The sequence below is a fragment of the Neodiprion fabricii genome, chromosome 2, assembly GCF_021155785.1.
Source record: "Neodiprion fabricii isolate iyNeoFabr1 chromosome 2, iyNeoFabr1.1, whole genome shotgun sequence".
NCBI lineage: Eukaryota > Metazoa > Arthropoda > Insecta > Hymenoptera > Diprionidae > Neodiprion > Neodiprion fabricii.
Window position 1 is genome coordinate 14,197,646 of NC_060240.1, and position 27,355 is coordinate 14,225,000.

Sequence of the window (27,355 nt, forward strand, 5' to 3'; positions counted from 1 at the left end):
GTGGGATTTTATGCACTACGATTTGAGATTTATTTTCGCAATTACTTTTTATCTAAGGGGTCGGCTTCTGCTTACACACAATTCCAGGATAGTATAACTCGGAATGCATATTGAAACTTAACTTGGTAAACAGGAACCTATTTGATTAAGTTACAATGGCTGACACAGACGATGACATAGAAAAAGCAGAAAACCTGCCCCAAGATCCTCCACAACCAGTGGTTGATCGGGAAGAAATTGAGCATCAAAGAATCGTCAGCAAAGAAAGACTCACAATGGACAACACAAAGAATGTCACAGAGCATGCAGAACATATAATTCCTGTTCCAGAAACTGTTACACCTGAAGTCGAAACACCAGGGTTAAAAAATCCAGGTATAATTGAGGAAATTTTGTATTGATTCACCGCAGAACTGCTGTACGAGAACTTTGCTAATCTATGTTACTTGTGTGAATTTTACATTATTGATTAGCACATTTAAATGTGGAAGAAATACTGTTTGTTCCGTCTTCTGCGAGCACCAACGTCGAACAGCAGGAGTCTTTCACTGGTTTTCAGTCCATGGAATATGAGTACGAATATGATTGGCACGAGGGTGCAGGATATCTCGTTGAAAGTGGCAAAGACTATGCAGGCCCACGTATTACTTCCTACAACAGTGACGATTATATTTCAGGTCCAACCCATGTTAAAGGCGGGACAGTTCCCATAAATATTTTGGAATTTCAGTATCCTTCCCAATATTTGAAAAGTTGTGCAAATAATATTTAATCAAAAACTGTGCTGCAGTGTTCCTAATAACCAGGAATAAATAGTCATCTAATTGCATTTCATTTTCCGATGCGATTTCTTAACATTTCTCAGTCATTCATATGCATATGACTGCCAAAGGCATTTCAATCTTTGCGTCGCAGACCCAAATACGATAATTTTTGCATCTGGTAATTTGATACATTTCTTCAATGTCCCAGAAAATAGGATATGGTTCAGACGTGGGTCGACTGGTGGTGGAATTGGTCATATTACTGTAAGTAATAATGATGGGGGTTGGTATTTACTTACAATTAGTTTCGTCAAATCAGCATCTTCGATGTATTATATTTCCCATGAATATAGAAAAATCCAACATATAATCACATAGCCGTTGGCGAAAATGGAATCAATCCTCCTATTATAATTTACGAATGGCCAACGATGGAGATCGTCACCATTTTGATGCAGGGCACAAAGCGCTCGTATTCTCATTTGGCATATAGGTAAATTAATCGCACGTTTACCGCAATACTCAAAAATCATCGAGCTGTACTTAATTCTGAAACTACAGTCCAGATGGACTGCTATTAGTCTCTCAAGGAGGAGAACCAGATTACATGATAACTGTATGGAATTGGTCAAGAGCTAGGATCATGCTGCGATGCAAATCGCATGTTCAAGACATCTATAATGTAACATTTTCACCATCCGTTCCTGGACACTTGACTTCAAGTGGATCCGGTCACATTAAGTTTTGGAAAATGGCTAAAACTTTCACCGGCCTTAAACTGAAAGGTGAACTTGGCAGGTTTGGAAAAACCGAGATTTCAGACATAGTCGGAGTCTACCCGATGCCTGATGAAAAGGTAATTTGTCCTTTATAGATTGTGTAATTTATAATTTAATTACCCATTTTGCCTTGCTGAACCAATTGTATTAATAAAGGTTGTCTCTGGCTGTGAGTGGGGAAATATTTTGCTATGGGACGAGGGTCTAATAAAACTAGAAGTCTGTAAAACAGCACGAAACACTTGTCATGCAAAATTGATAACACAGTTTGAATATAATAACGGTGAATTAATGTCTGTTGGTGAGTGAGCACACGTTTGTTTATCATTATCCAATTTAGAGTGATGATTAGAAAATTAGACTAGATTTAACAGGTAATTGAATTTGAGAGTAATTAAAATTGCTTCTTCTCATTATCATACTTACAGAATTAATTACTAATTTACTATTAACTAACGTTTCTAAACAGTGTGAAAATATTGCTGGTCATATGTATAGAATCTTGTTTCGTGTAAGTTAGGCATGGATGGTTGGATTCGCATATGGTTTTATGAAACTATTGAACAAGCTGATCCGCCAGATGATGATTGCTTCATCGAAATTGAGCCGATATACGAATTTGAAATTGCTGAGGACAATGCCAAAGGCGACCATTCCATGCTCATGTGTGTTCAGAAAAAAGAGCCAGAAGACTTTGAGCAGTCATTTTGGTATGCTCAAGTGAGTATCAAACATAGCTTTACATCAAAGCCATTAATGTGTAATTAAAAGGAATATCTAAAACCATACACAGGATGGCAACGGCGGTTTGTGGCTAATCGACATCTGTACCTCTGGAGTACCAGAACCACCAAGGAAAATATTGACGTGCCATGCAGGTCCTATTGTTGACATGAGCGTTTCGTCCTGGGGCCCATTTGTCGTTACCTTTGGTAGGGATGCATATTTACACATCTATAATTACTATACCAAGAGATTGATCCTGGTTCACAAGTTCCACGATGTCGGTACTCAAATCAGATGGCTTCCATGCTCGGTGAGCTAGTAAGATTTGTCGTTCAACAATGTATCGTAAATAGTGTTTAGGAAGTTATTGATGAGTAATCTTATCGATCAAAGCTAAATAGTACAAAACGTTTTCCTAGGTCGAAGCTAGTGGTTGTAGTTTAGTGTGCGCATTTGGAAGCGGTGTTCTTCGCGTGGTCACAATAGCCGTAGAGAAAGCCAATTCGGCATCGGATATAAAAGGTGATTACGTTCGATTGCTACAGGCAATAAAACCACACTCTAGTCCCATCACAGTTATGTCGCTGAACGAATCGAACAGGTTTGGTTTAGAAATTCACATATCGTTTCATAGAAAAATTGTGTTGGATCGTGTGTCTTTATGTACCTGTAACGGTTTCAGTTTACTTGTTACCGGAGCTGAAGATGCAACAGTGTTCGTTATGCGCCTTCGTAAAACGAAACCTTATCCTGTGCTTGTACCAATTGGCTACATCAGAGTTCCATCAAGCCCAACCTGTCTCACATGGAAACCTGTAGAAGTGAGTAAAATTGACAATACCAGTCTCTTCAATTTATTGCGGGATGTAAATGTTACAAAATTGGTGATTATACTCTGTCTGCAGATTAGGTCAATACTGATTGGCTGCCTCAAAGGTGAATGTGTCGAAGTGAAATTACCTGCCGACACTGTCGACTACACTACAGTATCATACGAGCTCGTACGCTGCGAGTTGCGTATCTTCAAATTTGTATCCGTGAAATCTGCGATTCGCAGGGAGTTGTTTCACCTTAATTTATTGAAGAAGAAAGCAGCGAAAACTGCTGTCAAGATGAAGCAAATGGCACAACTTGTGGCTGATAATCCTGGAATTGAAATCGACGAGGAAGCCTTTTTAAGTACCGAAATTTCTCAAAATTTGATGTAAGGTTTGGCCTCATTCACCTGGAAAAGTATTACAATGCTCTATTTACAGTGGATTCTGAAGACGATCCGCCGTATCCCGACATCCATATACCAGAAGTGCCAAATAAAGTGTTGTTTGCTAATTACACGGTTGGCAATACCATCTGGTTATCAATGGCAGGATTTGATGCGGGGTACATATATGAATATCCACTCCCAACAACTGGCACGAATGTCTGTGAGCCTTGTAAAAGCACAATGGTCTTTGATGGAGACGATACAGAAATAAGCAGTTACGTGTTCTAGTAAGTCAGACGGTTTCATTTTCTACCCAACAATTCAAATTCATTTGTTAGAATGAAGTATCAAGTTTACTTTGCTGCTTGATGTAATAATTAGTTGACGTTGTGGATTGATTTCAGTAATGATAAGAAGTATTTGATTCTCGGTATGGAACATGGTGAAATCCGCGTTTGTCGCGTCAATAGAGACGATCACACAGACTTATCAGATTATTGGATATTACCGATGCATGATAATTACAACGGATACATACCAAAGATATTGATTAGCCATGACAATAGAATGCTACTGACCTGCGGACATGATGGAAATTTGTTTTCGTATTTGATTAACGATGCCGGTGAACATACGGAGTCTTATTTAAGTCCGGAAGTACATGCGCCGTTTCGAAAACTGGTACACTAGTTATTGAAGTTAGATAAATTTATGGCTTAGTAAGACGCCGTTTGAAATAAGCAGAAATTTTATGATCAAAACAGCCGGAAAAAAACACAGATGATATCGAAGAACTGTCTTATCCAAGTTTAGAAGAGGTGATCGTAAAAGCTGAGTACAACAGAATAATGGCTGCGGCGAAACAGAAGAAGAATGAGGTCTTAAATATATTGAGCGGACTTGGAGAAACTTACGCAAAAATTATTGATCGGTAACTTAATACGGACCAGATTCACATTTTTCAATTAGAGTAATGGCATATATTAATTTTAGTGATCGGTTAAATCTGATGTTGTTTCTTGCATTTTCCAGAAATCGTAGTCTAATCAAGTCTCAACAAATACCGCATTCGGAGTTCGAGTTAGATCCTAGAATCACAACGGATTTGAACCAACAGTTACAGGCAGAAATGGATCTCGTACACAGAAAATTAGCGTTCAAAGTGGAGAAGAGCAAGCTTCATCTCCGGAAGTTGATGAATCATTTTATAGAACCGATCACTTGCCTTCCTTTCGAAGTTTGCAAAATACTGTAAGTATTCCCCTTCGGTGATATTTCGAAAACCATTCAAACAAATCGAGTGTTATCTTGATTCCAATAATTGATTTACCACATTGCCAAGGTCACCAAACACTTCGGTAAAATCATTACGCGAGCGGAAATTGGATGAAACATTTTTGAACGCTTGTACCGAAGTAGCGAGAAGGATAAAGGAACGAGACAATGCAGGCAGGTAATTTTAAGATATAAGCATGCTGTGGTTTAAGTGGTTACAGATCTTTACAAAGGGTATTCACGTATAATTCAAAATGTTAAAAGTCATATGTGGTAGAAAATTTTGGCAGTTAAATATTTGTCCTCCCATAAAAGAAGCGGAATTGCAGCGTAATCGGAATCTAGAGAGTGTTGCGGACAGGCAAGAACAAATATCAATTAGTATTTTGTTACGTGCATGGAATCGTATCACGGCACTTTGATAAATGGTTGAACTTCACCATTTCTAACTTTTATGAAATTTTGGGAAAATATTGTCTTGATGTTAGCAATTTTGTATGTAGTGTTTTTAGATGTAAATTTAATGTTGAAATTGAATTTTAACAGACATGCAGATGTTAAAGCTGAGGAAGTGGAAGAAGAAGCTGTGGAGAAAAAGAAAATTTCAGGCGTGGAAAGTTTTCTTAAAGGATTAAGTCCGTCAACAATTCAGTACCGTCTGGGTGTCAAAGTCAATCAGATGCTGAGAAAATACCGTGCTCGAAAAGCTAGATTTGAAGAGCGTCAAATGGAGGTATTATATTAGTAAAGTTAATGTACAGGGTCACTCTGGACTATTGCCAATGTCTTTCTCAAGAAAATCTGCAATTGAAGCGTTTTATACTTTTGATAGGAAATTTGACGTTTGCGAATTGCAGCCGTTTGAAATTGGACGATTCGCTAACTCTGTTCGAAGGCATCAAATGCTACCGTATTGACCAAATTCACATGGCATATTTTTTATCAGAAGTAAAAAACGTTTCGGTCGCATACTTTCATGAGTAATGCATTAGTATCATATGGGTATAATGAAGTATGATAAGAAGCTATTGGTGATGTAGTATAAAAATATGGATGTTCAACGTGTTCGATAATTTATTTAATATTTCAGTGGAAGGCAATGTATGCGAGTAAGCCAAATCAGCGTGTAAATCATCCAGACGACGTAGCTGCTATTGAAAATGCAGAAAACGCGATTGGTGATTACAAATTAAAGACATCGGCAAATTTCAGTATTCCCAAAGAGCAAAGAGAGAATACATTGAACAAGTACAAACAGTTTTTGGATGCAAGGAAAAGGGTGCGCAAGGGTTCCATTTCTGTATGCAATTTTTTCGTAAGAAAGTACAGGCCTTAAATGAGTCATATTGTATCATTAGGCTCACGCAATGCGGGAAGGCTTCAATGATAAGTTGAGAAGTATTAGAAGCAAGAAGGAGGCTCTGCTATGCGAGGTTAATGATTTGGTACTGAAATTGAAAAAAATACACGCAGAGATACCTGAAAAACGAATCAAGCCAATACCAACTGTCCCACAGATTGATTACAACATTGAATTTCCAGAAAGAAATTTGAAGGTATGTAGCTACAGATTAACGAACATGTGTGAAAATCTGATACAACAAATAAGTCGCATGATCCTACTTTACAGAGTTTTCATAATTATTAATATCAGTTTGCATCATGTGACAGCACTGATTTTAAAATTGGTACTGTGAGAAAACTATAAGCCCTTATCAAGCATTGTAATGCACATGTTTGAAATTCTGACAAGGCTCACGGTCATAGATTTAATTTGACTTTTGAAAAATTGGTAGGATGTTTCAAAAATTAATTTTGTCTAAATTTCATTTCGTAATGTACATATGTTCAAGTATATACACATAAAATTTGATGTCGTTCCGACAGATATTCTCCGAGTTAAAGTGCGCATTTGCGTGAAAATTTTAACGCGTTTTTCTGAAAACAATGTTTTCAAAGTCTGTGTGCAAGATTTCTCGAAAATGTCTGAACAGATCAGTCTCACATCTTTACACAAGCTTTATGAATATAATTTTTAGTTCTTAATCGAAAGTTTTTTTCTTTCCGATAAATATCTTCCATTTTATAAACAAATTAAAGCGAATTTTTTTAAGGAAAATCGAACTCCATTTCTAAAAAATCGCCGTTTTGTTAAAAATTAATATTTTGCTTAATCCTTCTATTAAAGACTAGGTAATACCTTATATTAGCTAAATCTTTTTCGTTTTTCCATTTCCTTTGATCCAGTCCAGAGATATCTTGCTCACCGCAAGACGCCGTTTTTTAGAGGTGCTCCCGGAGATCGGCTATAGTAGCTTTAAAAATATTATTTTTACAAAAAAAAAAATATCAGAATAAAGTTGAATGCTACTCCAATATGTGTACATTTTTATATTATATACTGTTATATTAATAAATTGAAATGTCTCTTCATGCAATATTCTTGAAAAATAGCTTTTTCTCGGCCTCCTGACTGCGTATAACTCCTTAATGATTGAATAATTCCACAGTTTGAGCAATATGTATCAATGGCTGAGAAAGTGAGGGAGGCAAAGCGAACTAAGAAAGGATTTGCAACAGAAATCGTTAACAACCCGGAAGACGAGGAACACGAATTACTATTGATGGATGAAAAAACTGTTCAGCTGGAACGGGAGAGCAGTTTGACTACATTGTTCATGAAAATGCCTGAGAAAAGGTATAGAGCTCTGTCTGTGGTAGCGGAAGATGTATTGCAGAGTTTGATGTCAGGTGATCACATCGAAACACCTTGGGAAAGAGAATTGAAACGTTCTCGTGTTGCTAGACAAATCTATGAACAAGATTGTATACTGGAACACATTCAGGAAAGCTACGAGGAATTAGATAAAAGTTTGGACGAACTGGAGCGAGAGCGACTCCAGATTGTAACTGATAGCGTCTATATGGAGCTGTTTATTTTAACTTTACATCAGGAGCTGATTGTTCTTAAGGACTTTGAAGCAATGGAAGATATGTTGACCGAAAAGGTAACGGAGAAAATCAACGAAAGGGTCACTGCCAAAATGAAGGTACTATGCAATAATTTATTAGTTTTTTGTATTGTTCTACTTTAATTCTGGGAACATAAAATTTCTGCAAGTGCCAAAAATTATTACATTTTAGATACAAATGATGACCAGCAGAATTGATCAAAAGAATAAAGAGATTGTTAAATTGCATGCAAGAATAAAAGAGCTTGTCTCAGAGTTTATGAGCATGATCAGTGAAAATAAGTTTCACGACTTTTTGAAGAGGATCTTTAGAAAAAAGTACAAACCACCAAAACTTGAAGATGGTACGTCTGAGCAGGCAAATGTAGAATAACAATAATAAATATACGGTCAATTTTTAGTATTTTTTATGTAATGTCATGGTATGATTGTTATTGATTCGTAGAGTCGTCATCGTCTTCGTCATCAACAACAGACAGCAGCTCAGCGGAAGACGATACAGAAAGTATTGATAGTCGAGAAATTGGGCCGATTCACCTTGATGAAAATACTTGCCCACCGAATTGTGATCGGGAAATTTATCTCGCAGCATTTTCTATGCGCGACAAACGCTACGAGTATGAATTTCAAATAAAAGAGGAGCAAAAGTGTATCGAAAGTCTTCGAAAAGAAATCGAAAGTGATACAAAGAAGCTGAAAGTGATTGAAAATGTTTTGAAAAGTAATCAAGATGAATTACAAGCTTTCATGGTGAGATATTCTACTGTAAATAAAAATGATCTTTATTGATATACGAATATGTACCTATTGTTAGCAATATGCATTTTACAATTTCCACAGCGAGAAAAGCAATGTAAATTGAATGATATCGATATGACTGTGATATTAAAACTGCATCAATTGCAGCATTTAAAAGACGAAATGACCATGGAAAAGATTAACGACTGCGTAGTATTTGACAAAGACAAATTGACAAGCCTCTACGCTAGGGTAGGCGAGCTCAGGGAAGAAACAACTGAACAGAAAGCTAAACACAAGTACTTTACCAATATTCATCTGCAGTAGTCAATTAATCTCTGTTTTTTATCCATTTACCTTGTTCTTTTACTTCAATTGGGTTGAAAATTGGGTAATCACCTGATGTGAAATTATTACTCTTCAAAAGTTGTGCAAAAGAGCTTTGATGTGTAGTTGAATATTAAGTTCGGACTTACCGAGCTACCGATACTTTGATATTCACATAAGTTTCAATGTTTATCGTATTGTATATATTTGACAGAAAAAATCGTATGCATTTGCAACGTATGAATGTTGATTGTAAACACATGGATGCAGAAATATACAGATTGAAAAGTCGTATACGACAAGAAATGATGAAGAAATTTGGTCAGGAAGTGTCTCTTAACACTCTTTACGAAGCTGTGTTGAGGCGCATGATTTACGATATCAAAGTTGGTCTCACTGAAATGGTTCCGGTATTTGAAGGTCAAATTAAATGTGAGTACTTAAATTTAACGTGTAATATACTGAAATCATTTATTAGCTATATTTTGACCTATGCAAACTTTCAGGCATTCGAGATAAATATGCAGAGGAGATAAAAACCTTGGAAACGGTCATTCAAGATAACACTGAGAAATTAAGCTTCTTAACGGTGTTGGAGGAGGAACAATTGAAACTAAGGAAAGTTCTGAAACACATTCCTGTATCAGAAGTAAGAATGAAAATGTAGAGAATAACATAGTTTTGATATAAATATCTATATGTGGTTTACCAAATTTGTTAACAATCACAGACTCTTACCTTCAATGAGATTTCTACATTGTAGCCACGATATCAGGAATGAAACAGAAACTTTTTGAATGCATTCTTCGTGCACATCGAGTATTTTTAACTCTTAAAAGTTGGTTGCGACATAGATATTGAAATTTGGCGAAGATTGGAGTCGCCACCATATGTAAATTGTCGAAACATAGATGAATATGTATATATATATATATATAAAAATAACTTAATCATTGATTCAAAGGAAGAAATGTCGAGAATTGATTCAGAATATCGTGGAGACCTGAAGAAACTTGAAAACATCCTTAAAAGTCAGATGGAACAGAAAGAGTTGTTAAAGAATGAGATAAAAAACCTAAGTTTAAAATCAAGACCGCTACCACCAATTAGTTGTCAGAAAAATGCAAAAGTGAGCAAAAAAAGTGTGAAAAAGGCAACAAGGGAAAATGCAGTAGCGGTGATCAATATGGAAACTGGAGAAGGTGTAGCACTTGAGAAAATTGATACCCAAGTTGAAGGTGAAACGATTTTTAATATTTTGTGCAATGTAGAAAAATTTGATTTATAGACAATCACATCACATATCGTGAATCACACGACGATGTGTGAAATATCACGTCCACTATTAGAATAACAAAAATTATTTAAGTTGAGGGGGAAGAAGAAGAAACTAGCAATAGAGAAAATGATGACGAAGAATGCATAGAGACGACAACAGAAGAAATGTATGACAAAAAAGAAAATTATGAGGACAACATGCAGCTGCAGCCGATGGATGAGTGCGACAATAATACGTCGACAATGGTTTGTTGGCACTGTTATACGTATTCGGTGCTACATATGCTGGACGAGATTTCTAAGTGCTAAAAATAAGAGGAAATAATCATAACGAAACTCAAAGATTGGATTCACCAACGTTATTTTGTAGGTACACCACTTGCTCTCACGAATAATTCAGGCCTCGTTAGGAGATGAAGAGGAGAGTGTGGAATGGGACATATTGCGAGAGGTGGTGTCTAACTTGCCAATCGGCGGCAGTAGAGAGGAATTGCGTGCGGGAATTGAACGAAGTATTGAAAACATTATTGCGTCACTGCCACAACAAGATGACCCGGAAAATGTTGAAGCAATGTGTCAAGCCATCCGGGAGATAATTAACGAAATTATATTTCGGTTAGTTAATCACAATAGTCATTTAATCGAGGGACTTTTATAAATTAATAATTTTTTACCCACTTATGCATCAATTCAAAGATTGGACACTGAGACAAAGATAGTAAGGATAGACCAAGAAGAACCGCAGCGACTTGTAAAGAAATTGCTCGATGATATTGGAATAGACAAAGAAACTGGGATAGATATTACTATTCTTCAAGATTTGTTAGTTGAATTGTTGGCAGAAGAAGACGGAGTAACTGCTGCAACAAATCACCTCTTGAGCAATCTGCCAGACAATACTAGCGATGATGAGAAACAGGATGTACGAGAACATGCAACCAAGGTGTTCACAGATATTTCTCAACTGATTATGCAATCCCAGGTATCGGTAAGATGTTTAATTATTCGAATTCGAAATGCATCCTGTTTGATTGGATGACCAAAGCTGAAATTTAACGTCAATCATTATTTTCTTTGTTAATACCTAAGGCCGATGAACTTGAACACTCAGAACCAACAATGGCAGTAAAACATGAAGAGAGCGAGCTTCTAGAACAAACTACAGAGCTATATATCGAAGAGACTCAACCTTCGCTGCCAATAGTAGAGTTAACTAGACAGGAATCTCAAGAAAAAAGAGGTAAATTTAATTCTGTTCTAAACAGCTCGCTATTACGGGTGATGTATGGTACATGAAATCTAATTTTTATTCCTACATCATAGAATCGACACAGAAGATATCAGAATCTGATTCGAAAGAATAATCATCTTGAAAGGAAAAAAAAAAAAAAAGAAAATGTCGCAGCAATAAGGAAAAGGCTGGATAACTCTATGACTCAGACAAGATTTACATAAGAAACCGTTAGTTCTACTTCATAAACTCTCACTACGCAATGAAACAGTAAATACATGTCGTATTCACTGCTATGTATAACATATATTCTTTTCTCAAAAAACTGTGCTCATAGTTGATTCCTTTACAGTGTATTTGAATTTCATACATTTGTTAAATTTGATTTACTGGGAGGTTCGGAATAGTAGATTCGTAAAATACTTGGTACACTAACTTTATTTTTCATTACTTAACGGCAAAGCCCAGAATCAACAGCTTAATCTAAGAATTGTTCATAAAAGATAACGGCTTTGCGGCATAAGGCACCTGTCAGCCTGTAAGAATATATAAGTGCTCGCAAAAAACCGATAGTACTTCGTGTCAATTGTCTTGTACAATAACATTTTCAGTAGTTGCTATTTCAGTTATTTTTTTTTAACAAATAACGAACACTCGTCGTTCTGTACACCTCTGCAAATAGCAGCATTAATAAAATGATTTTAGAAGACTAATCTTTCATCGGGGTATCAAAAATATCGTCAGATTCAGTTGGGAATCACTGCTTCTTAAAACTCTTCAGAATTGGATATATGTTATCGAAAGCTTCATAAATTTCTTGCCGTACTTTTGCACCTGTTGGTAACAAGAATATTATTATCGGTATGTATTACTACAATTACTGGATATGAAATAATTGGAAAGCACTGCTCATGTATTCACAATGATCAGCAAACTGTAATCTCTATTTGGGGACAAATGGTAACTTATTAGCAGGACAAATGTGAATGATTTATCGGAAATATCAGAAATAATTTCATATCGAGCGAAAAGCTGTAGATATTTCATTGGATTTTCTTGATTAATTACTCACCAGTCAATACAACTTTGCCAGAAACAAATATAAGCAACACAATACGGGGTTTAACCATTCGATATATCAAGCCAGGGAATAGTTCTGGTTCGTACGAAGAGAATTGGCCGTGCGTTAATACAAGTCCTTCTAATCTGATGGGAAATTTGACATCGCAGCTTCCAACCATATTTTGAATTTTGAAATCCAAAAATTTAGCCTAATAAAAATTTAATAAGTTTCGTACAGGAAACGGATCTCATCATATGAAATTTGACAACATACAAGTACTCACTGGAAATCCAAGCTTCTGTATGATACGTGCATATTTTCTGGCAGCCAGGCGAGAGTCCTCTTCACTTTTAGCGCCGGTACATACCATTTTTCCGCTGCTGAATATCAAGGCAGTAGTTCTGGGTTCTCTTATCCTCATTATAACTGCTGCAAATCGTTTCGGATTATACTCGGCGTTTCTAGCATGTAGCGCAATTTCCTTCAAGTTAAGCTTGCAGTTGAGATTCACCGTTGACACAATGTTCCTAAGGAATAATTAGGAATTTAACAAATAGTAACAGACATTCAGTAGCCAATGGGAACATACTGAAGCTGGGGTAGAATTCCAGGATCAGCGGAAGCAGGCGTCATTGGTGTCATCGGGCCTGGAGTTGACGGTCCGATTGAAGGGGGAGCTATTTGACTCGCTGGTTGAACCATAGGCGACATCATATTTTGCTATGAAAAAATAATAGCAAAATATCATCTTTAAGTGGTTAACAACTTTTATAACATTAGTTGGTGAAAAAGCGAGTGAAATACTAGATAGTGTTTACCGGTGTTTGTGGCTGCATAAGACTTTGCGGCGTTGCAAATGCCGGAGCATAAGTGTGCATGGTTTTGTGCGGTGTACCCAACATTGGCATTCCGTGTACGTTTGAACCCATCGGATGCATTTGCTGTAGTTGATTTTGTTGGACTTGTTGTTGTTGTTGTAGCGCATTCGGCAATATTTGTTGATCCTCTTCAGGTTGATGTAACGGTGTGCCGATACTCGGGATGCTGAATCCCGGACTCGGGAGCATTTGATCCATCGTGGATGTTTATGTAAATTTCAATTTAATACAAATTTTATAATTTGCCACTATGTGCAATCCTGATAATCGAGTGAACTTGGTAACTAAGACCAGTTAGCACATTACTTTGATGACCAAGTAATGTTGATTCGCGAAAGTGCAGTGTCGTTACCCTGTTATATTGATAATCTAATACTTCGCCGACACATTCATACAAAATCACATACTTAAATTTAATATCACAAATTCATTCTTCTAATATATGAGCTATTCCGAAGTTAGGGAGATCCTGTACTCATTTTTCAACAGACACCATTTTCGGTTAAGGTATCAACGGTATCAACAATAATTCTGTACAAGAGGATGGGTTAGGTTAGCTCAGGATAGGTTAGATTGGTGGGGGGCGGGGGGGCACGGTGTAAGAATAAGAGGTGGTCCGACTGGCCCTCTTTTTTTTACACTTTTAGCAGTTGAACACTTTTAGCAGTTGAAGCAAACATTTAAAGGACAGAAATATGCCGGGAGACTCCCTTCTCTCTCTGATGATATTTGTGGCGGGGATCGAAGCGATAGAGGAGAATGAGGCGAAATTATGCGCCTATATCTATAGCTGTTCCACTTCACTGCTCCGTTGTCTTCCACCATGACGCCGATTGAAAAGAGAGAGCAGTAGTCCTGATATATCTCTGTTCCTTATATGTGATTGTCAGTGCCTCTTCTAGGAGCGCTTAGTCCATCTTTATAAGTCTATGGTTTCAAGACGAAGCGTGATTTGTAACGTTCGACAATACCTGTCTAGTTTTGTGTCAAAACTAATAAAAATACGGACTCGGCATCTGGACCTGTATACACACATGAACAAAACTTTTGTGAAAACCAAGTAGTTAATCTTGTACATACATTAGAAAACTGATCTCGGTAATCATTTATAAGAGAGACCAAGAAGTGTACTAGAAACTTATCAAGAGCGTTGTCAAAAGTAAGTAGAAAAGTATATCAAGTAAAATTTTTCAATATTTTAGTAATTGTTAATATTCTGAAGTATAACTGACATTACATATTGCAAGAGTACATTCGGCCATACGACAGACGGTGGTAAATGAATTTATGGAATATTGCGTCCCATTAATAGCGCTAACCTATAATTTCGAGGTTATGTATCACGCATTTTGTTATTGTTCAATTTAGGAATGGGGGAACGTTACAATATCCATAGTCAGCTGGAACATCTTCAATCCAAGTACATTGGGACAGGTCATGCAGACACAACGAAATTTGAATGGTTGGTTAATCAGCACAGAGATTCATGTAGCTCTTACATGGGGCATTACGACCTTCTAAATTTCTTTGCGCTAGCTGAAAACGAAGCCAAGGCACGCGTCAGATTTAATCTGATGGAGAAAATGCTGCAGCCTTGTGGCCCACCTCCAGAAAAACCAGAAGATTAATCCTATCTATAAAAAATAAGCTGCGAACTGATTTTGTCTGTTACTCTAAAAATATAAATAAACCAATTCTTATCAACTCAAATGAATGTATAAATTTTTATGTACATCATGCTCTCCTTGTCAAACTAATCAATGGAAAATTTCAAGGTTCATTCATTTCTAATCATGTTTTTATTTAATTTTTTTCCTGTTCCTTTCGCTTTAAAGCTCTGAGGACAGTTTTGACTAAACATTGCTGAACAACTGGACATATATTCTTATTAGCTACAGTGAGGGTTTCGATAGCTTGTTTTATGCAATCTATGTTAATGCTTCCAACGAGAAAAAACTCTGAAATCTGGTCATGTTGCGGTAAAGCAGCTTGCATGATCAGTCCATGGTTATTGGATGGGTTTGGCTTTGCTGGTGCAGAATTACAAAGTACCTCTTCCTCCACTGTCAGATCCAAAAACATTGTATCTTTATAGAACCCCTGAAAATGAGAAGTTCGTTAACAGTTTAAGGAACATAAGTATCTCAACGGCTGCTATCTTTATTACAGTTTTCCGTCTATCTGCACTTCTGTAACACTATAATTGAAATTTTCAAGACACTCATATCCATGTGAAGAATGCAGTTTGATAATAGTTCATTATGAATGAAGATGTTTTTATTGTGAAAGATTTTACGAAGATATTTCAAATTGAGTTCGCCTGTGGAGGTTTCACGAGCATCTACTGCCTTTACTTCACTTACTGCGGAAACTGCAGTAACCAGACCAAACATGGGGACACTTGCATCTGCTAATGCAAGACTGGCACACATTATGGCTGCTGCTAAAGAGGAGCCACCGTTGTCGAGGACCAGAGCATACACGTCGACTTGAAAATTTGGGAACTCTTGCTGTGAAAGGTGAATTGTACATCAACTAACAAATACAGAGTTGAATTGCTAATACTTTATGAATTAAAACAGTTGTGAAAATAAAACTGAAATGTCTTTGAAGAAAAATTTTTTTAGCATAGTATTCATTTGCCTATTTTGGTACGCTTAATAATTGGAACGTATTTTATGGAGCCCAAAATTTTATAAAAATCATTGATTTCCTTTGTCCATTTCATATATAGAGGTTGTTAATTAATATTTACATTCCTGAATATTTACATACTGAAACTATTTTTTCTAATTTACAAAAGTAGCTGATACTCGTCTCATTAATGGTAAATAATAAATACCCTGCAAACAGCTGGTTCTAGTGATCGTTGCATAACGAGACTGAATTCCTTTTCCTCCGCATCTTGTTGGTGTATTCGTCTCTTTGCACAGGCAAATGGGGCGTATTTAAACTCGCAAAAGAGTTCACCTTGTAAACTGTATTCATTCTTGTTTGGAATTTCCCTCGGGTCAAATACTGAACATACCACTTTTGTAATTCCAACCTCTATGTAGGCTGATCCTTTTGCTTGGCTGATAACACCAGTTTTGACAACTGCCATTCAAAAATCAAGAATATCAGATCGTGCTATATTTTAATTAATCATTTTATTCTCCAATTCGCATTCAGTTTAATGGACTTTCCATATAGACTTAGCGATTTAACCACTCAGAAAGCCTGAGATCAATTTGATGCAGAGTTGGACAATTGAATTATGCTGTGTATTGCGCAAGTTTTGAAATAAGGCCCCTTATACAGATGATAGGTGATATGACACTATGGAATTGGTACTGCAAGTCAAGATATCAATCATCTGTAAAAGGGTTTCATAATTAGAATGTTTAAAATGATTAAACTTTTGTGTTTTTGATAAGATTTTAATGTTTAATGGGTTATTTTGCTTGCTGTACAGATATTCGCAAATTGTGTAAAAACATTAAAGCAATCGTACACGATAGTATCTAGTTATAATGCATAAATGCAACTATAAATAAACATCCGTTGTGCTTTACTATAACATATTTACTCAACTGTTTTTCTGTTTTTTGTACTTATGCTAAAGGCTGTAGGTCCTTTTCTAGGTTTGTAGGTTCATATTTATCCAGTTTTGAGAGAAGACAACAAAATATAACAAGAGTCATAACCTTACTTACAAATTTTTCTGAGATCCTTATGCTCTCGACCATCAACTCTTTTATGCAGTGATTTTTTTGGTTTACTTGATTTTGATTTATTAACGTCAGTGTAGACGCTATACGGTACGGAAACCTCTGGACCATTTATACGTTTCTGATCAAAAGGCATTTTGTTTTTAAATCAGAGACAACTTATAGTTTTAAATAACAAACGCACATGTAATTGCTCATAGAATTTGTACATACATACTACAAAGGTAACCCTCACACCAATTGATGTTCTTACATATAGAAATTTTTGTGTCTTACAAGTGGTACCGCATGGTCTTTCCGAAAAGCACGAAGTAAGAGGGAAGGAGACCGAACTCCACCGAACCACACCGAACTCCGATCCCAAAAGTGGGATCAATTTTCCAGCGATAAGTGAGCAGTTCGCTGCGAAAAATAACAGAGATGACGAGTCACGCATGCGCAGTACGATTTAGCTGCGTCTTTGTATCGCTCGCATAAAGTGCGAGTGTGACAGTTTTGTTGTGACAGCAAGTTCGTGAGGTTATGGTGCGTAATAATTTCTTATCATAATGGTAGAATCACAAATATCGCTTTATTATTTGCAAAAAAGATACGTGAATACACTGTGAAGTCAGAAATCATAGGTGAGTATTTTACGAACGTTGTTTATGGAACTTTAAGCCGTAAATAGTAGAGCATTTGAATCATTCTGGGCGTTCTTACTCGTTTTCGCGAATCGCCATATTTGGAGTGCGTTCCGAAATTAGCTACTAGCGGTAAAATTCCCTAGGACAGAGGCAGAGCTACTCATGAACTGGGCAGCGCAGAGAGATAACTGATTGTTGATATCATCGGGAGCTAATATCGGAACCACGGTCGTGTTCGGAAAACACACTTGGTACATACATCCTTCACAGGGTACAGCCTGACAGAAAAATAGCCACACCAACAAGCTGCTTTGTTTTAGGGACCTAGTAAATTCTCGAATCGTCATCTTTCCGAATGGCCAAATTTCCGACTCGCTATATGCTTGAGTAATCAAATTCCCGACAGCCAGCTGGCGGCATTTTCAAGCTCGTCGATAATCACGGTTTAACCCCTACAAACGAGTTGGTAAATGTAGGACGCTGTTGTTACCCCCATGCCTGTCATACAAATGATACGATGAAGGGTATCATTGGCAATCGTGATCCATGATTTTAGGACAGTCAGAGATTGCGGGTGTTTTGATTTCTTCCCGCTTCAGGCGTATTGTTACTCAAAGAGCATGCATAGATTAATCACAGTAAATTGCATACAATCAACTTCACCATGTCGTATACCAATAACCATCGTGCGCTATTACAAGTGATAATGGAACGTGGAGCTGTGAGCACTGCCGACGCGAGAGAACTAATTGTCAAGTTATTTCGTAAGTTACCCCTGAGCTGTGATCCAAATAGTCGTACTTTTTAACATACAAACACTTTCCGTCGAAGTCAAACAGCAATATTTACGTTTATTTACAGAACAGAACGAAAGCACGCAGACATACATACATCAAATCAATGTTAAACTGGAACCTTTGAACATGACTATAAAACTTGTAACCTGTGAACTGACAGGTCATAAGTATTGGATTCTGATCAGTACGTTGATTGATAAAACTGCGAGGTATTGATAATATGTATATTCCATAGTCATGTCAAACTGATTAACACGTGGGGAAACTTGTCTCTGTAAATGTTCAGTTTGTCGAGGCTGCCTGTTTTGCCATTTATATCGCAGGACACTGCACAACTTTGGAAATTTTGAGAAGGGGACTCGTTGAATCGAATTTCATATTCCAATAGTAAGAACTCTGGCATATCACATTAGCGTTTCGAAATCTCAAGATCTAAAACACTCATCGATTTGACATTTGCTGCACGAGTATTTACATACAGTCAGTCTTTTCTGTTTGTGCGCGCAGTCCTAACGTAAAAGTAACAATCAAATCAAAATTACTAGAAATGAGTAGCCCGATTTACTTCCACTATGGTAATAATGTTCCCTTTTGTGATTTGTGAGAGTTAATTCGTTTGTAATTGAATAGAAAAATCAAGTGCTCCTTATTAACCTTCGGTCAAAGAAAGATTGCGTTAATAAAATCTTGAATTAAGCTTCCAGAATGAATTTTCACCTGCACAGCTGGAACTGCTCAGAAAGATTTTATCTGAAATAATTACTTCGGACGATGGTTGTGCTCCTAGCACTGCGTGCTTGAATTTGTGCTCTTCTCTCGACACTCAAATGTCAAAAGCAGATGCCGAAGATTTCTTGGCAAAGATGGTCGAGAAAAAGTGGTTTGTGAAAGAGGTAATAGAATTAAATAATTTGATGACTTCATAATCATTGCCCAGGATGAATGTTTCTTTTATGTTTTTTCAACTTTTGATGTAATGTAGACTGCATATCTCACGTGTAGTGTGCTAGACTATCGAACGATGTAATCCGAGTTCAAACCACTAGCTAGTCGATGAGGACCTAAGCGACAGCTCGCAAAAACTGTAAGATGGGTCAGGTCATTTAGGCGCCCAATCGACAAGCTGAAGTTTGAACTCGGTCTGGCTACACTTGGGCAAAGTTTTCGGTAGTTTTCCTTGCTTTCTGTGCCAACACAGATGTTTCTAATGAACATTTTAAGACGGCTGCAGAGGCATAATTAATGGTCAGTAACCCATCCCTCCCTCATCCCACACAAACTGTCCGCTTATGGGGCCATACCCGAAACGGTATTGCGGGACTGGAAGTAATTATTATTATTGTTATTACTATTCTTATAATTATTAATGAACAGCCCTACGATATTGATTAGTTTCGATAAATATAACTGTAAGCTTTGAATAATACTTGAAAGTGTACAATTAATGATTCTATGCCAGCTATATCTAGTATTGCTTGGATGTTGATCGGATGGAGACAGAAATAAAAAGTTGTTCGGATCAGTTACAATTGTTCCATATGAGTTTACTAATTTACGGATATTTACAGCATGGTAAATTTTACATGGGTGTACGCAGCATAGCAGAGTTGATTCCGTACTTCAAAGCTAGTTACTCCGAAGAAGCTCTTAAAACCTGCGCTCTTTGCCGTCAAATGGTCTTCCATGTGAATACTTTGAACCTTTTAATAATATATTTTACAATTTTCAAAATCTTCTAATTTTGATGTATTATTAAATAGGGTGAACGCTGCATTTGCTGTCACAACGTTTTACATATGCTTTGTTTTGCTAATTGTGCGAGAGTCCAAAATCCACCAAAGTGTCCCAGCTGCAACACTATCATGTCCACAGACAACATTAACGGTACGAAACAAACTATCTGCCTATCGTGTGCTTATAATCAAATTAAACTGCCTTACTGTGACCTGTCAATTCATAGGAATTTATTCAAATTCTGTCTTTTGACTGACTTTTGATGTTTGTTCTATGATTCTCAGATTTTGATGCATACAATGATCATGTGTTGGATTTTCCGGAAATGAGCGTAGAGACGGAAAATAGTGAGAAAAGAACGACGAATCCTACGAAAAAAAGGAAATACAGCGCTAAGTAATCATTATATCCGCAGACCTATGGTCTAATCAAACCCTGTTCCTTGTGAACCTGCTGTTCGGTTCCGGCGTTCAGTATATGATGTACCTTTACAAAATATAAAAAGTAATAAATCCTCGTAACGTATGTATCCAGAATGTTATTTTCTTAATTTTAGAATAAAAATATATGCCAAACCTAATCAGGGCAACCTCTCTACAGAGCCACTCACGGACTGTGAGGGGAATTCATTTCTCAGAATCTCGGTTCCCCCACTCTGATTACAAACGCTCGTTCTCGACCCTCTTAATAGTAACATGCAAAAAGTGTAACTTTCGCACTTTTGTGTCCCATATACGTATATACTAAGGAATCATTGAAGTAAGTATGGATATGTGTATTCCACCAGCGGCATTGTTCAGATAGAATACGGAAAGCGTCGGAGTGTAGTATGGTAGTGAGGGAAGCGGCACTATTGGGAGTGGACGTAATTTATACGATGTTATACTGTACACAAATAGACGAATTTCTGATTTTATTCGTTCCATTTCAGATAGGGCTGTGCGATTAATGGTTTTTGCGATTAATCGATTAAGCGACTTTCATTTAGTCGTTTTTTCGATTCATTGGACTATAAACAATCGTCTTTTCGAATAATCATGTACATATCTAAAATTTAAATTGATCTAGCTTCAAAACCTCAATTATTTACTTATCTCGAGTTCTCATATTAAAGGAATATACGTTAGTGTAACATTTAACTTGTAAGTTCACCGTTTATAGTGCTCTTCGATACCTTACCAAATATTATTTACTCTTCAAGACCTTACGATTAGAATTTTTGATCAGGTTTGATTAATTGAAATTTCAAGTATACTCGATTGATCCTTAGTTTCAATAAACTATTATTTCGAATTATTTATCTGTTAAAAAAAAAGTAATTCAAAGTCTACGGTTAATCGCTAATCTCACTAAAACCTTCAAACGACTTGACCAAACGTTCAACCAAGCCGAAAGTTCTTTTTTGTTTTAATTCAATGTATAATAACAAATTATAGCAACAACTATCCATATCCACAATATTTTTTGAATATAAGAAAAAATCAGTAATATAAGGTTCGCTTTGAAACGGACGGATCAATCATCAATGTGTAGAACATTAATGTTTAATTGATCTCCTGTGTCATTTTTGCGATATTCCCGAGTTAACCGTGCAGCAGAAAACCTTTGCCTGCCGACGGGCGCATGCCTACCGTTGCCTCCGTCGACGGCGTCGAGACCGTCGTGCGGGCGCCGCAGTCGCTCAGTCGGTCTCGGGGTGACGTCGAGACTTGGTGGGGCGTTTCTATGGGGAGAACGAACTTAACGCTTGTCCACGCGCTGCTGCACCACAGTTCGACTCCGGTTGCTCCTCGTTGCCCTTCGGTGGGCTTCTGTTGGTCCAGCCTTGGTCTCATCATAGGACCATTTCTGATCTCATTCCGTTACAACAGGCCGCATAATTTCCTCGCCGCATCTACCTCGCGAATGCAGATAATAAATCTACCCCGAGGATTCAGCCGACAAAGATAATCTGGCACAATAGTTAGTTAATCAAATCAACTGCATAAATAAATGATTTATATATAATATACATATATTATATATACGTGATAAGGTTGTGCTCAGCATAGGGTTATATATATATATATACATATATATATATGTTTGTGAGTCATTCGTGATGATGATCTTAGGTTTCATTTAATACAACGCGGATAATTGAGGCAGCTGAGAAATTCAAAATCGTTTCTAGTTCTTTCTTCTTTTTATTCAAAGCTGCGAGTAAATTTTCAAGTTTTATGTGAACATTCGATTTAATTATCGGGACTTCTGTTATCGTCGAAGGGTATAATGAAGATTTTTCAAAAAACGGTACTAAACATGACACCGAGTCACGGTATCGCGGCTATGCTTCTGGGGCTGACATTTGCCGCTATTCTGGATCTCACTTCAGCCGGAAGCTGTAGAGAAGCGAATCTCTGTTGCCCTGGCAGAGACTCTGCCTGCGTCGTGCAGAAGGCTTCGCCGAATGCGATAATCGAAGTGCTTTCCGATAAGCCTTGCTACTGTGACCATGCGTGCATCAAGCTCGGCGATTGTTGTCATGACTTCAAGGAAGCCTGCGGAGGTGAGAACAACTCCTCATATACACACCACTTGCTAATGCAGCGCCATTCAAACCTGACGCAGTATACTTTAATCGTTTCCCTTCAGCTCAAAAGCCTGCTGTATGTAGTAATTAACGCTAACATTTTTACACTTTTCAATACCAAGAATGATCGAATGTCTCGATTATTTTCATAATTTGATTGAATTCTTTTAAACAGAGACTGAAAATATAATACATTCTTCTTTTGTTATTTGTGGATCAGTTACAGTAGCTAATACCATAGATTGCAAACTCTCTCCATTGCTGTCCAATGTCACGTTTCAACCGTCAGTAACATCTCTTGTACAGTAATATTATAATCTTCTTCCCGTTTTCATAATTCCATGTTTCCGCTGCAAATAATTCGGTCGGAGTTACGGTACATTGATTAGTAAATGTACATGAGAAAAATTCTAATTAAATGGATAGCGTGACAGCAATGGTTTGGAATATTGTTAGAATAAATTACAAGAAAATGTGGTCACGTAACTATTCATTGTTAGTATGATTACAGTAAGTTGTCAGTACTACGTTTCCTGGTAATAGCAACGTTACGTCTGTTTGGTTCGTTTACTACATTTTTTTAGTCGAATCTGGCCTTGAAATTAATCTGTTGGTCGTACCAACACCACATTATCACAATACTTACAAGAAAACATAGTACCAATGATCATAGCCAAGAATAGTAACACTTACTATCTTTACTGGATACAGTTACAAAACTGATTTTCATTTATTTTTTTTAGCTAAAACTGCAGTTTTCTGTTGTACTAAAGAATGAAAATAGTCAAGGATTTGCCAGTCACCACGACTAAACATTTCGCCCTTCTCATTAATTCAATTGATTCATTATATAACAGGTAAAGGCACTTTTAATCCTCTTGCAGGCCTATTCCATCCACATCCCTTCTGGATCCTATCAACTCTCATTATTCTCCTTGTGTTTTTTGTGTCCTTTCAGTTGTTGCATGAGCTTTGAAACGTCGCCGGCGACCTCCCAAAGTCTACTTGTTGCGTGTTGAATTTCAGGGAGAGAGAGGTATGATTAGGTCCGTAAAGAGGTGCTCTTTATACGCAAACTTATACAGCTAACAACCGTGCGTACAGGGTTTCATCCGACGGAATAACGCAATCTCATTTCTTTAGTTTTTTTTTTTTTGTTGTTGTTTTTTTTTTCTTCTACTACTTAGAAGTTATTATGGAGCGAGGATGAACAGTATATTTTATGTACACCCGAGTTCTTTGTTACGTATACCTTTTCGAGACATGAAAAAACCATCCACAGAGAGAACTCTGACAGTTTTCAGCACGTTTAGTTTATTGTTGGAATAAAGCCCCTCAGCTGCAGTGCCGGAAAACTTTGTTTTAACCCACTTTTTTCCCTCCGTGGACGAAACGATTTTATATAGTTGAAGCTGGAATTCCTTACTTAGGCGCTATAGTGAAACAAGCTCTCATTTGACAGTCTCAAATTCTTCAGGTGTACCTAAATTCGTATTTTATTTATACTATCTACATACTTTTTACATCATACGAAATGACCGACTTGCGTAGGAATTTGTGTATTAAGTGTATATATATACACGTATATATATAATGTATAAGTGTGAATTCGAGTCACGCTCGTCTCCTTTTCCTCTCGTGTATACGTGCAGCAAGTCTGCGACTCTGATGGTCATAAAATAAAATACTAATTTATGTATTTCTGCATAATCTCCTAAGTTTGCGCAACTTAAGTGGCGCCCTGTCATTACTAGGTATTCCACCCTCGTTCGTAAACCCTGCGGGGTCTACTTTGTTTCAAGATGGCATGTATACCATTATTTTTATCAGCTGCGGGTCAGAGTAAGTAGAGCGAAGCAAAACCCGGGCCCGTTAAAGTACCTCATGCCTTCGGAAAGCCACACTCACTTTGCATTTCCCCTTTTTAACGGCGGTTAGGGTCACCTTGCTAAGTGGAGGTCTTTGTTTGAGAAGGTTTTGTCTACCTTTGATTTGCTTATCCCTTCAGTTTCGGTTCGTTTGGTACGAGACTGATGTCTATTTGAAAATTTCAAAAACACAACCAAGCCTGTTAAACGTCTGTTAAGGTGAGACTTGCATATGACTCAAGCGGGAAAATGGTTACACTCAACTTGACCAAAACCAGTTCGAGCTTTGTGAAATGTTTTTTATAAATTCTTAAGAATATGAGTTCATTTTTTGTAAATTTTCATTTGAAGATTTTAGACATTATCAGCCGATAATACAGGGTGGCTCAGTAAGCGCGGATCACTGGGCACTAACGGATTCATTGCAAAAATATAATACAAGTGGCCGTCAAATAATTTTAATTAAATTAAGTTAAATCGAAATGTACGAAATTGACAATTAAATATATGAGAAACGAACTTGTAGGATCGCCACTTGCAGAAATGAACTTGTAGGCATTGGAACTTGCAGAATTTAACTTGCAGAAACGGTACCCTTTAGTTCGTTTACGCTAGACTCGCACGCCCGACAGCGGTCTTCCATCTGCGCCCTGATTGGTGAATTCAATCGGCTCTAACTCAAAATTCCTTGCTTAAAACAAAAAAAAATTCTCAACAGTAATTTTAGTCTTATTTTTTTGCAAGCGATCCGTCAGTGTCTGGTGGTCCCCGCATACTGAACCGCCTTGTATATGTATCTACGAAAAAGGAGTATAGCGTTTAGCTTTGAATTAAGTAATTCTTGAAAACTCTACATCGTACGAATTAAAGTTGAATGCAAAAAAGTATCCGTTTGAAGTAAATTTTCAAGTTGCATTATAGAAAAAACATATGGAGGCGCCTGAAAGTTGGTAAAAAAAATCTAAGAATCCTTAGTTCTTAGATATCTCCAAAACCATGATACGTCATTTTTTACTGAACTGAATTTTAGAAAATACTTCTTTATTAGTTTCGAAAAATGTGTGTAAATTTCATAATAGGGCGATGTTCAGTTCGGGAACTATGAATTTGTTTCGATCGTAATTTTTTACGGAAATTAGAAATATTATAATATTTAAACCGAATATTTAAATGAGCAAATTCAGGTAATTTAATAATTAGTTATTATTGCTCTCAGTAGTACCATTATATACACATAATTTATAAAGCGGGTGAAATGAATTGCTCTTCACACATTTCGCGAGATAACTCGTTCGTCTCGAATTTTCTGCTATAATTTCACACAGTAGTCGATTAAATACATAATAAAATTTTACAATATTATGAATTAATATCCATATTTTAGAGCTATATGATTTGACGCAGATTAAACGACGCGATCAGATAGTTTTTGCGAAAATCACGACAGAAAAAATCAGAGCTTTTAAACTGAAACGGTTCGTATGATGTAAAAATCTAAGAATCCAAGATTTCATTGCTCAACTTTCAACGACTGCCATATTTTCTTGCATATCGCAACTTCAAAATTCACTCAAAAGTGAAACTTTTATGTACCTAACTTTTTTTTTCCAGTTCTTGAGTACCATTCAATTCAAACTCAGGCATTGTCAATTTTTGCATATACCGAGAGTTCTTCATGAAAGAATCTGCTCGACAATAGCAACCGGTCTAGTTTTTAAGGGTAGCCAACTTCGTAAAAATGTTCCCAGCATGATAGGTATGAAATCTTTCGCAGCAGTCGCGCGGTAAAATAGATTTCATACTAATCTCATCGGCTCCCCATAACTCTACGTCTGTAAGAAGCAAATTCCAAAATTGATTTCTCAAAAACAGTGAAGTGAGAAATTCTAAAAATATTCAAGTAAAGGCATTGAATGGTTAGATAATATACGATGACATGACAATTTCAACGTTACGGTATATGTTGGCCAAAAGTAATGAACCTCCTTAACAGGCGAGAGGTTATGGTTGACTGTCACTTGTCAACCAGTCGATTCTAGGGAATTTATTCTTGTCAGCGAAGATTTGCTTCAGGCGGTAGCACGGATGTCAGCCAATCAAAATTAAGCAAGTTGAATCAAGCGCGTTACGAGCAAGTCTTTCAAGCACAGCTCTCGGTATATTATATCGGTTATACAAACGTCTAAACATCTTCGAATACAAATGTACAACAAAAGAACATAAGACACACATTTATCAACTAAAAAAATATTTTTACAAAGTCTCAACCGGTATTAGAAGGGTCAGGGTTTTGATCAGGTCCTACTATTATACACGTGGAATGCCCCATATGTAAAACTTGGATTTAATTAATGCGGCGTAGAAATGTTGGATACCGTAAAATTCTTTCTCAGCTTCGTTCCAGCTGCATCAAGTGCGATGCTTGGCGTTCCCTGAGATGAGATCGGTGAACTCGAGAGATTCGTGGCCTCGCCTGGCTAACTTCCGAATAAATTTTCTGAAAGATCTTTATTGGCCATACGCTGCCTGCACGCGTAGCGGGCCTCGCCGGAGTTAAACGAAAATTTATAGACGTTGTTCAACTGCAGCGAGGCTCGCGTGGTTAGTGTGTATCTTGCTGGGATATTCCCCATCCCTTCGCGGCATACGCACCTCCTGCCAAACATCCTGTAGGCGACGGAGGGGAGTCGGTTCTTCGAACTCACATATACCACGTTAAAATATGATACATTCCCACAGATTGTCAACCTATATTACACAATTTATTATATGAGCTGATATACCAACTTTCGGTCAGCTTTTAGGGTGAAATT

The 27,355-nt window shown here is 37.0% G+C and overlaps 6 protein-coding genes across 9 annotated transcripts in view; 4 read left to right on the forward strand and 2 right to left on the reverse strand.

Moving 5' to 3' along the window:
- Positions 1–95: 95 nt before the first annotated feature.
- LOC124177048 (cilia- and flagella-associated protein 44) lies at positions 96–12,016 on the forward strand. Its single transcript, XM_046559098.1, has 31 exons — positions 96–375; positions 474–729; positions 866–1,028; positions 1,118–1,257; positions 1,326–1,620; positions 1,700–1,844; positions 2,064–2,263; positions 2,337–2,579; positions 2,689–2,870; positions 2,952–3,090; positions 3,175–3,448; positions 3,526–3,760; positions 3,878–4,154; positions 4,238–4,404; positions 4,506–4,724; positions 4,816–4,926; positions 5,295–5,481; positions 5,839–6,027; positions 6,107–6,304; positions 7,259–7,798; positions 7,893–8,064; positions 8,166–8,470; positions 8,561–8,757; positions 9,000–9,217; positions 9,292–9,434; positions 9,750–10,023; positions 10,155–10,309; positions 10,434–10,678; positions 10,760–11,051; positions 11,153–11,303; positions 11,387–12,016. The coding sequence occupies exons 1-31, from the start codon at positions 156–158 to the stop codon at positions 11,425–11,427; spliced, it is 6,573 nt and encodes a 2,190-aa protein (XP_046415054.1). The 5' UTR covers positions 96–155; the 3' UTR covers positions 11,428–12,016.
- LOC124174936 (TATA-box-binding protein) lies at positions 11,715–13,794 on the reverse strand. The gene is made up of 5 exons (XM_046554597.1): positions 13,176–13,794; positions 12,947–13,077; positions 12,641–12,884; positions 12,367–12,565; positions 11,715–12,128 (listed from the first exon to the last, which is right to left on the reverse strand). Exons 1-5 carry the CDS (start codon positions 13,431–13,433, stop codon positions 12,052–12,054), a joined length of 909 nt encoding a protein of 302 aa, XP_046410553.1. The 5' UTR covers positions 13,434–13,794; the 3' UTR covers positions 11,715–12,051.
- Positions 13,795–14,083: 289 nt separating this feature from the next.
- Positions 14,084–14,945, forward strand: LOC124174939 (splicing factor 3B subunit 5). Its single transcript, XM_046554601.1, has 2 exons — positions 14,084–14,394; positions 14,604–14,945. The coding sequence occupies exon 2, from the start codon at positions 14,606–14,608 to the stop codon at positions 14,861–14,863; it is 258 nt and encodes an 85-aa protein (XP_046410557.1). The 5' UTR covers positions 14,084–14,394; positions 14,604–14,605; the 3' UTR covers positions 14,864–14,945.
- Positions 14,946–15,015: 70 nt separating this feature from the next.
- On the reverse strand, positions 15,016–17,396 carry LOC124174935 (exosome complex component MTR3-like). 3 transcript variants are annotated; one of them, XM_046554595.1, is made up of 5 exons: positions 17,199–17,396; positions 16,931–17,066; positions 16,078–16,331; positions 15,599–15,745; positions 15,016–15,335 (listed from the first exon to the last, which is right to left on the reverse strand). In XM_046554595.1, exons 1-5 carry the CDS (start codon positions 17,379–17,381, stop codon positions 15,039–15,041), a joined length of 1,017 nt encoding a protein of 338 aa, XP_046410551.1. In that variant the 5' UTR covers positions 17,382–17,396; the 3' UTR covers positions 15,016–15,038. The 3 variants fall into 3 exon arrangements, with proteins under 3 accessions (XP_046410551.1, XP_046410550.1, XP_046410552.1); XM_046554594.1 differs by having other exon boundaries at positions 17,163–17,396; XM_046554596.1 differs by lacking the exon at positions 17,199–17,396 and having other exon boundaries at positions 16,931–17,140.
- A 50-nt stretch (positions 17,397–17,446) lies between these two features.
- LOC124174938 (non-structural maintenance of chromosomes element 1 homolog) lies at positions 17,447–20,631 on the forward strand. Of its 2 annotated transcripts, XM_046554600.1 has the most exons (7): positions 17,447–17,568; positions 18,128–18,335; positions 18,433–18,577; positions 19,066–19,261; positions 19,937–20,053; positions 20,129–20,252; positions 20,387–20,631. In XM_046554600.1, exons 2-7 carry the CDS (start codon positions 18,236–18,238, stop codon positions 20,500–20,502), a joined length of 798 nt encoding a protein of 265 aa, XP_046410556.1. In that variant the 5' UTR covers positions 17,447–17,568; positions 18,128–18,235; the 3' UTR covers positions 20,503–20,631. The 2 variants fall into 2 exon arrangements, with proteins under 2 accessions (XP_046410556.1, XP_046410555.1); XM_046554599.1 differs by lacking the exon at positions 17,447–17,568 and having other exon boundaries at positions 18,069–18,335.
- Positions 20,632–21,798: 1,167 nt separating this feature from the next.
- The window catches only part of LOC124174937 (somatomedin-B and thrombospondin type-1 domain-containing protein-like), a 35,189-nt gene continuing 29,632 nt past the window's right edge, over positions 21,799–27,355 (forward strand). The window contains exon 1 of the mRNA XM_046554598.1: positions 21,799–22,650. Coding sequence (XP_046410554.1) covers positions 22,374–22,650 — 277 coding nt within the window. The 5' untranslated portion in view covers positions 21,799–22,373. The remainder of the gene's footprint in view (positions 22,651–27,355) is intronic.

What these genes read in the sequence shown, in the direction of transcription:
- LOC124177048 (XM_046559098.1), top strand. Translation starts at nt 156, where the DNA reads ATGGCTGACACAGACGATGACATAGAAAAAGCAGAAAACCTGCCCCAA. An exon ending in TCAGATGGCTTCCATGCTCG is followed by an intron (nt 2,580 to 2,688) that starts GTGAGCTAGTAA and finishes ACGTTTTCCTAG; the next exon opens with GTCGAAGCTAGTGGTTGTAG. An exon ending in ATTTGAAGGTCAAATTAAAT is followed by an intron (nt 9,218 to 9,291) that starts GTGAGTACTTAA and finishes GCAAACTTTCAG; the next exon opens with GCATTCGAGATAAATATGCA.
- LOC124174938 (XM_046554600.1), top strand. Translation starts at nt 18,236, where the DNA reads ATGTCGTATACCAATAACCATCGTGCGCTATTACAAGTGATAATGGAA. An exon ending in AAAAGTGGTTTGTGAAAGAG is followed by an intron (nt 19,262 to 19,936) that starts GTAATAGAATTA and finishes GGATATTTACAG; the next exon opens with CATGGTAAATTTTACATGGG. An exon ending in GTCCACAGACAACATTAACG is followed by an intron (nt 20,253 to 20,386) that starts GTACGAAACAAA and finishes TATGATTCTCAG; the next exon opens with ATTTTGATGCATACAATGAT.
- LOC124174939 (XM_046554601.1), top strand. Translation starts at nt 14,606, where the DNA reads ATGGGGGAACGTTACAATATCCATAGTCAGCTGGAACATCTTCAATCC.
- LOC124174935 (XM_046554594.1), bottom strand. Translation starts at nt 17,381, where the DNA reads ATGCGTGACTCGTCATCTCTGTTATTTTTCGCAGCGAACTGCTCACTT. An exon ending in GTGTGAGGGTTACCTTTGTA is followed by an intron (nt 17,067 to 17,162) that starts GTATGTATGTAC and finishes CCTTTTGATCAG; the next exon opens with AAACGTATAAATGGTCCAGA. An exon ending in TAAGGATCTCAGAAAAATTT is followed by an intron (nt 16,332 to 16,930) that starts GTAAGTAAGGTT and finishes TTTGAATGGCAG; the next exon opens with TTGTCAAAACTGGTGTTATC.
- LOC124174936 (XM_046554597.1), bottom strand. Translation starts at nt 13,433, where the DNA reads ATGGATCAAATGCTCCCGAGTCCGGGATTCAGCATCCCGAGTATCGGC. An exon ending in TTATGCAGCCACAAACACCG is followed by an intron (nt 13,078 to 13,175) that starts GTAAACACTATC and finishes ATTTTTTCATAG; the next exon opens with CAAAATATGATGTCGCCTAT. An exon ending in TACAGAAGCTTGGATTTCCA is followed by an intron (nt 12,566 to 12,640) that starts GTGAGTACTTGT and finishes AATTTTTATTAG; the next exon opens with GCTAAATTTTTGGATTTCAA.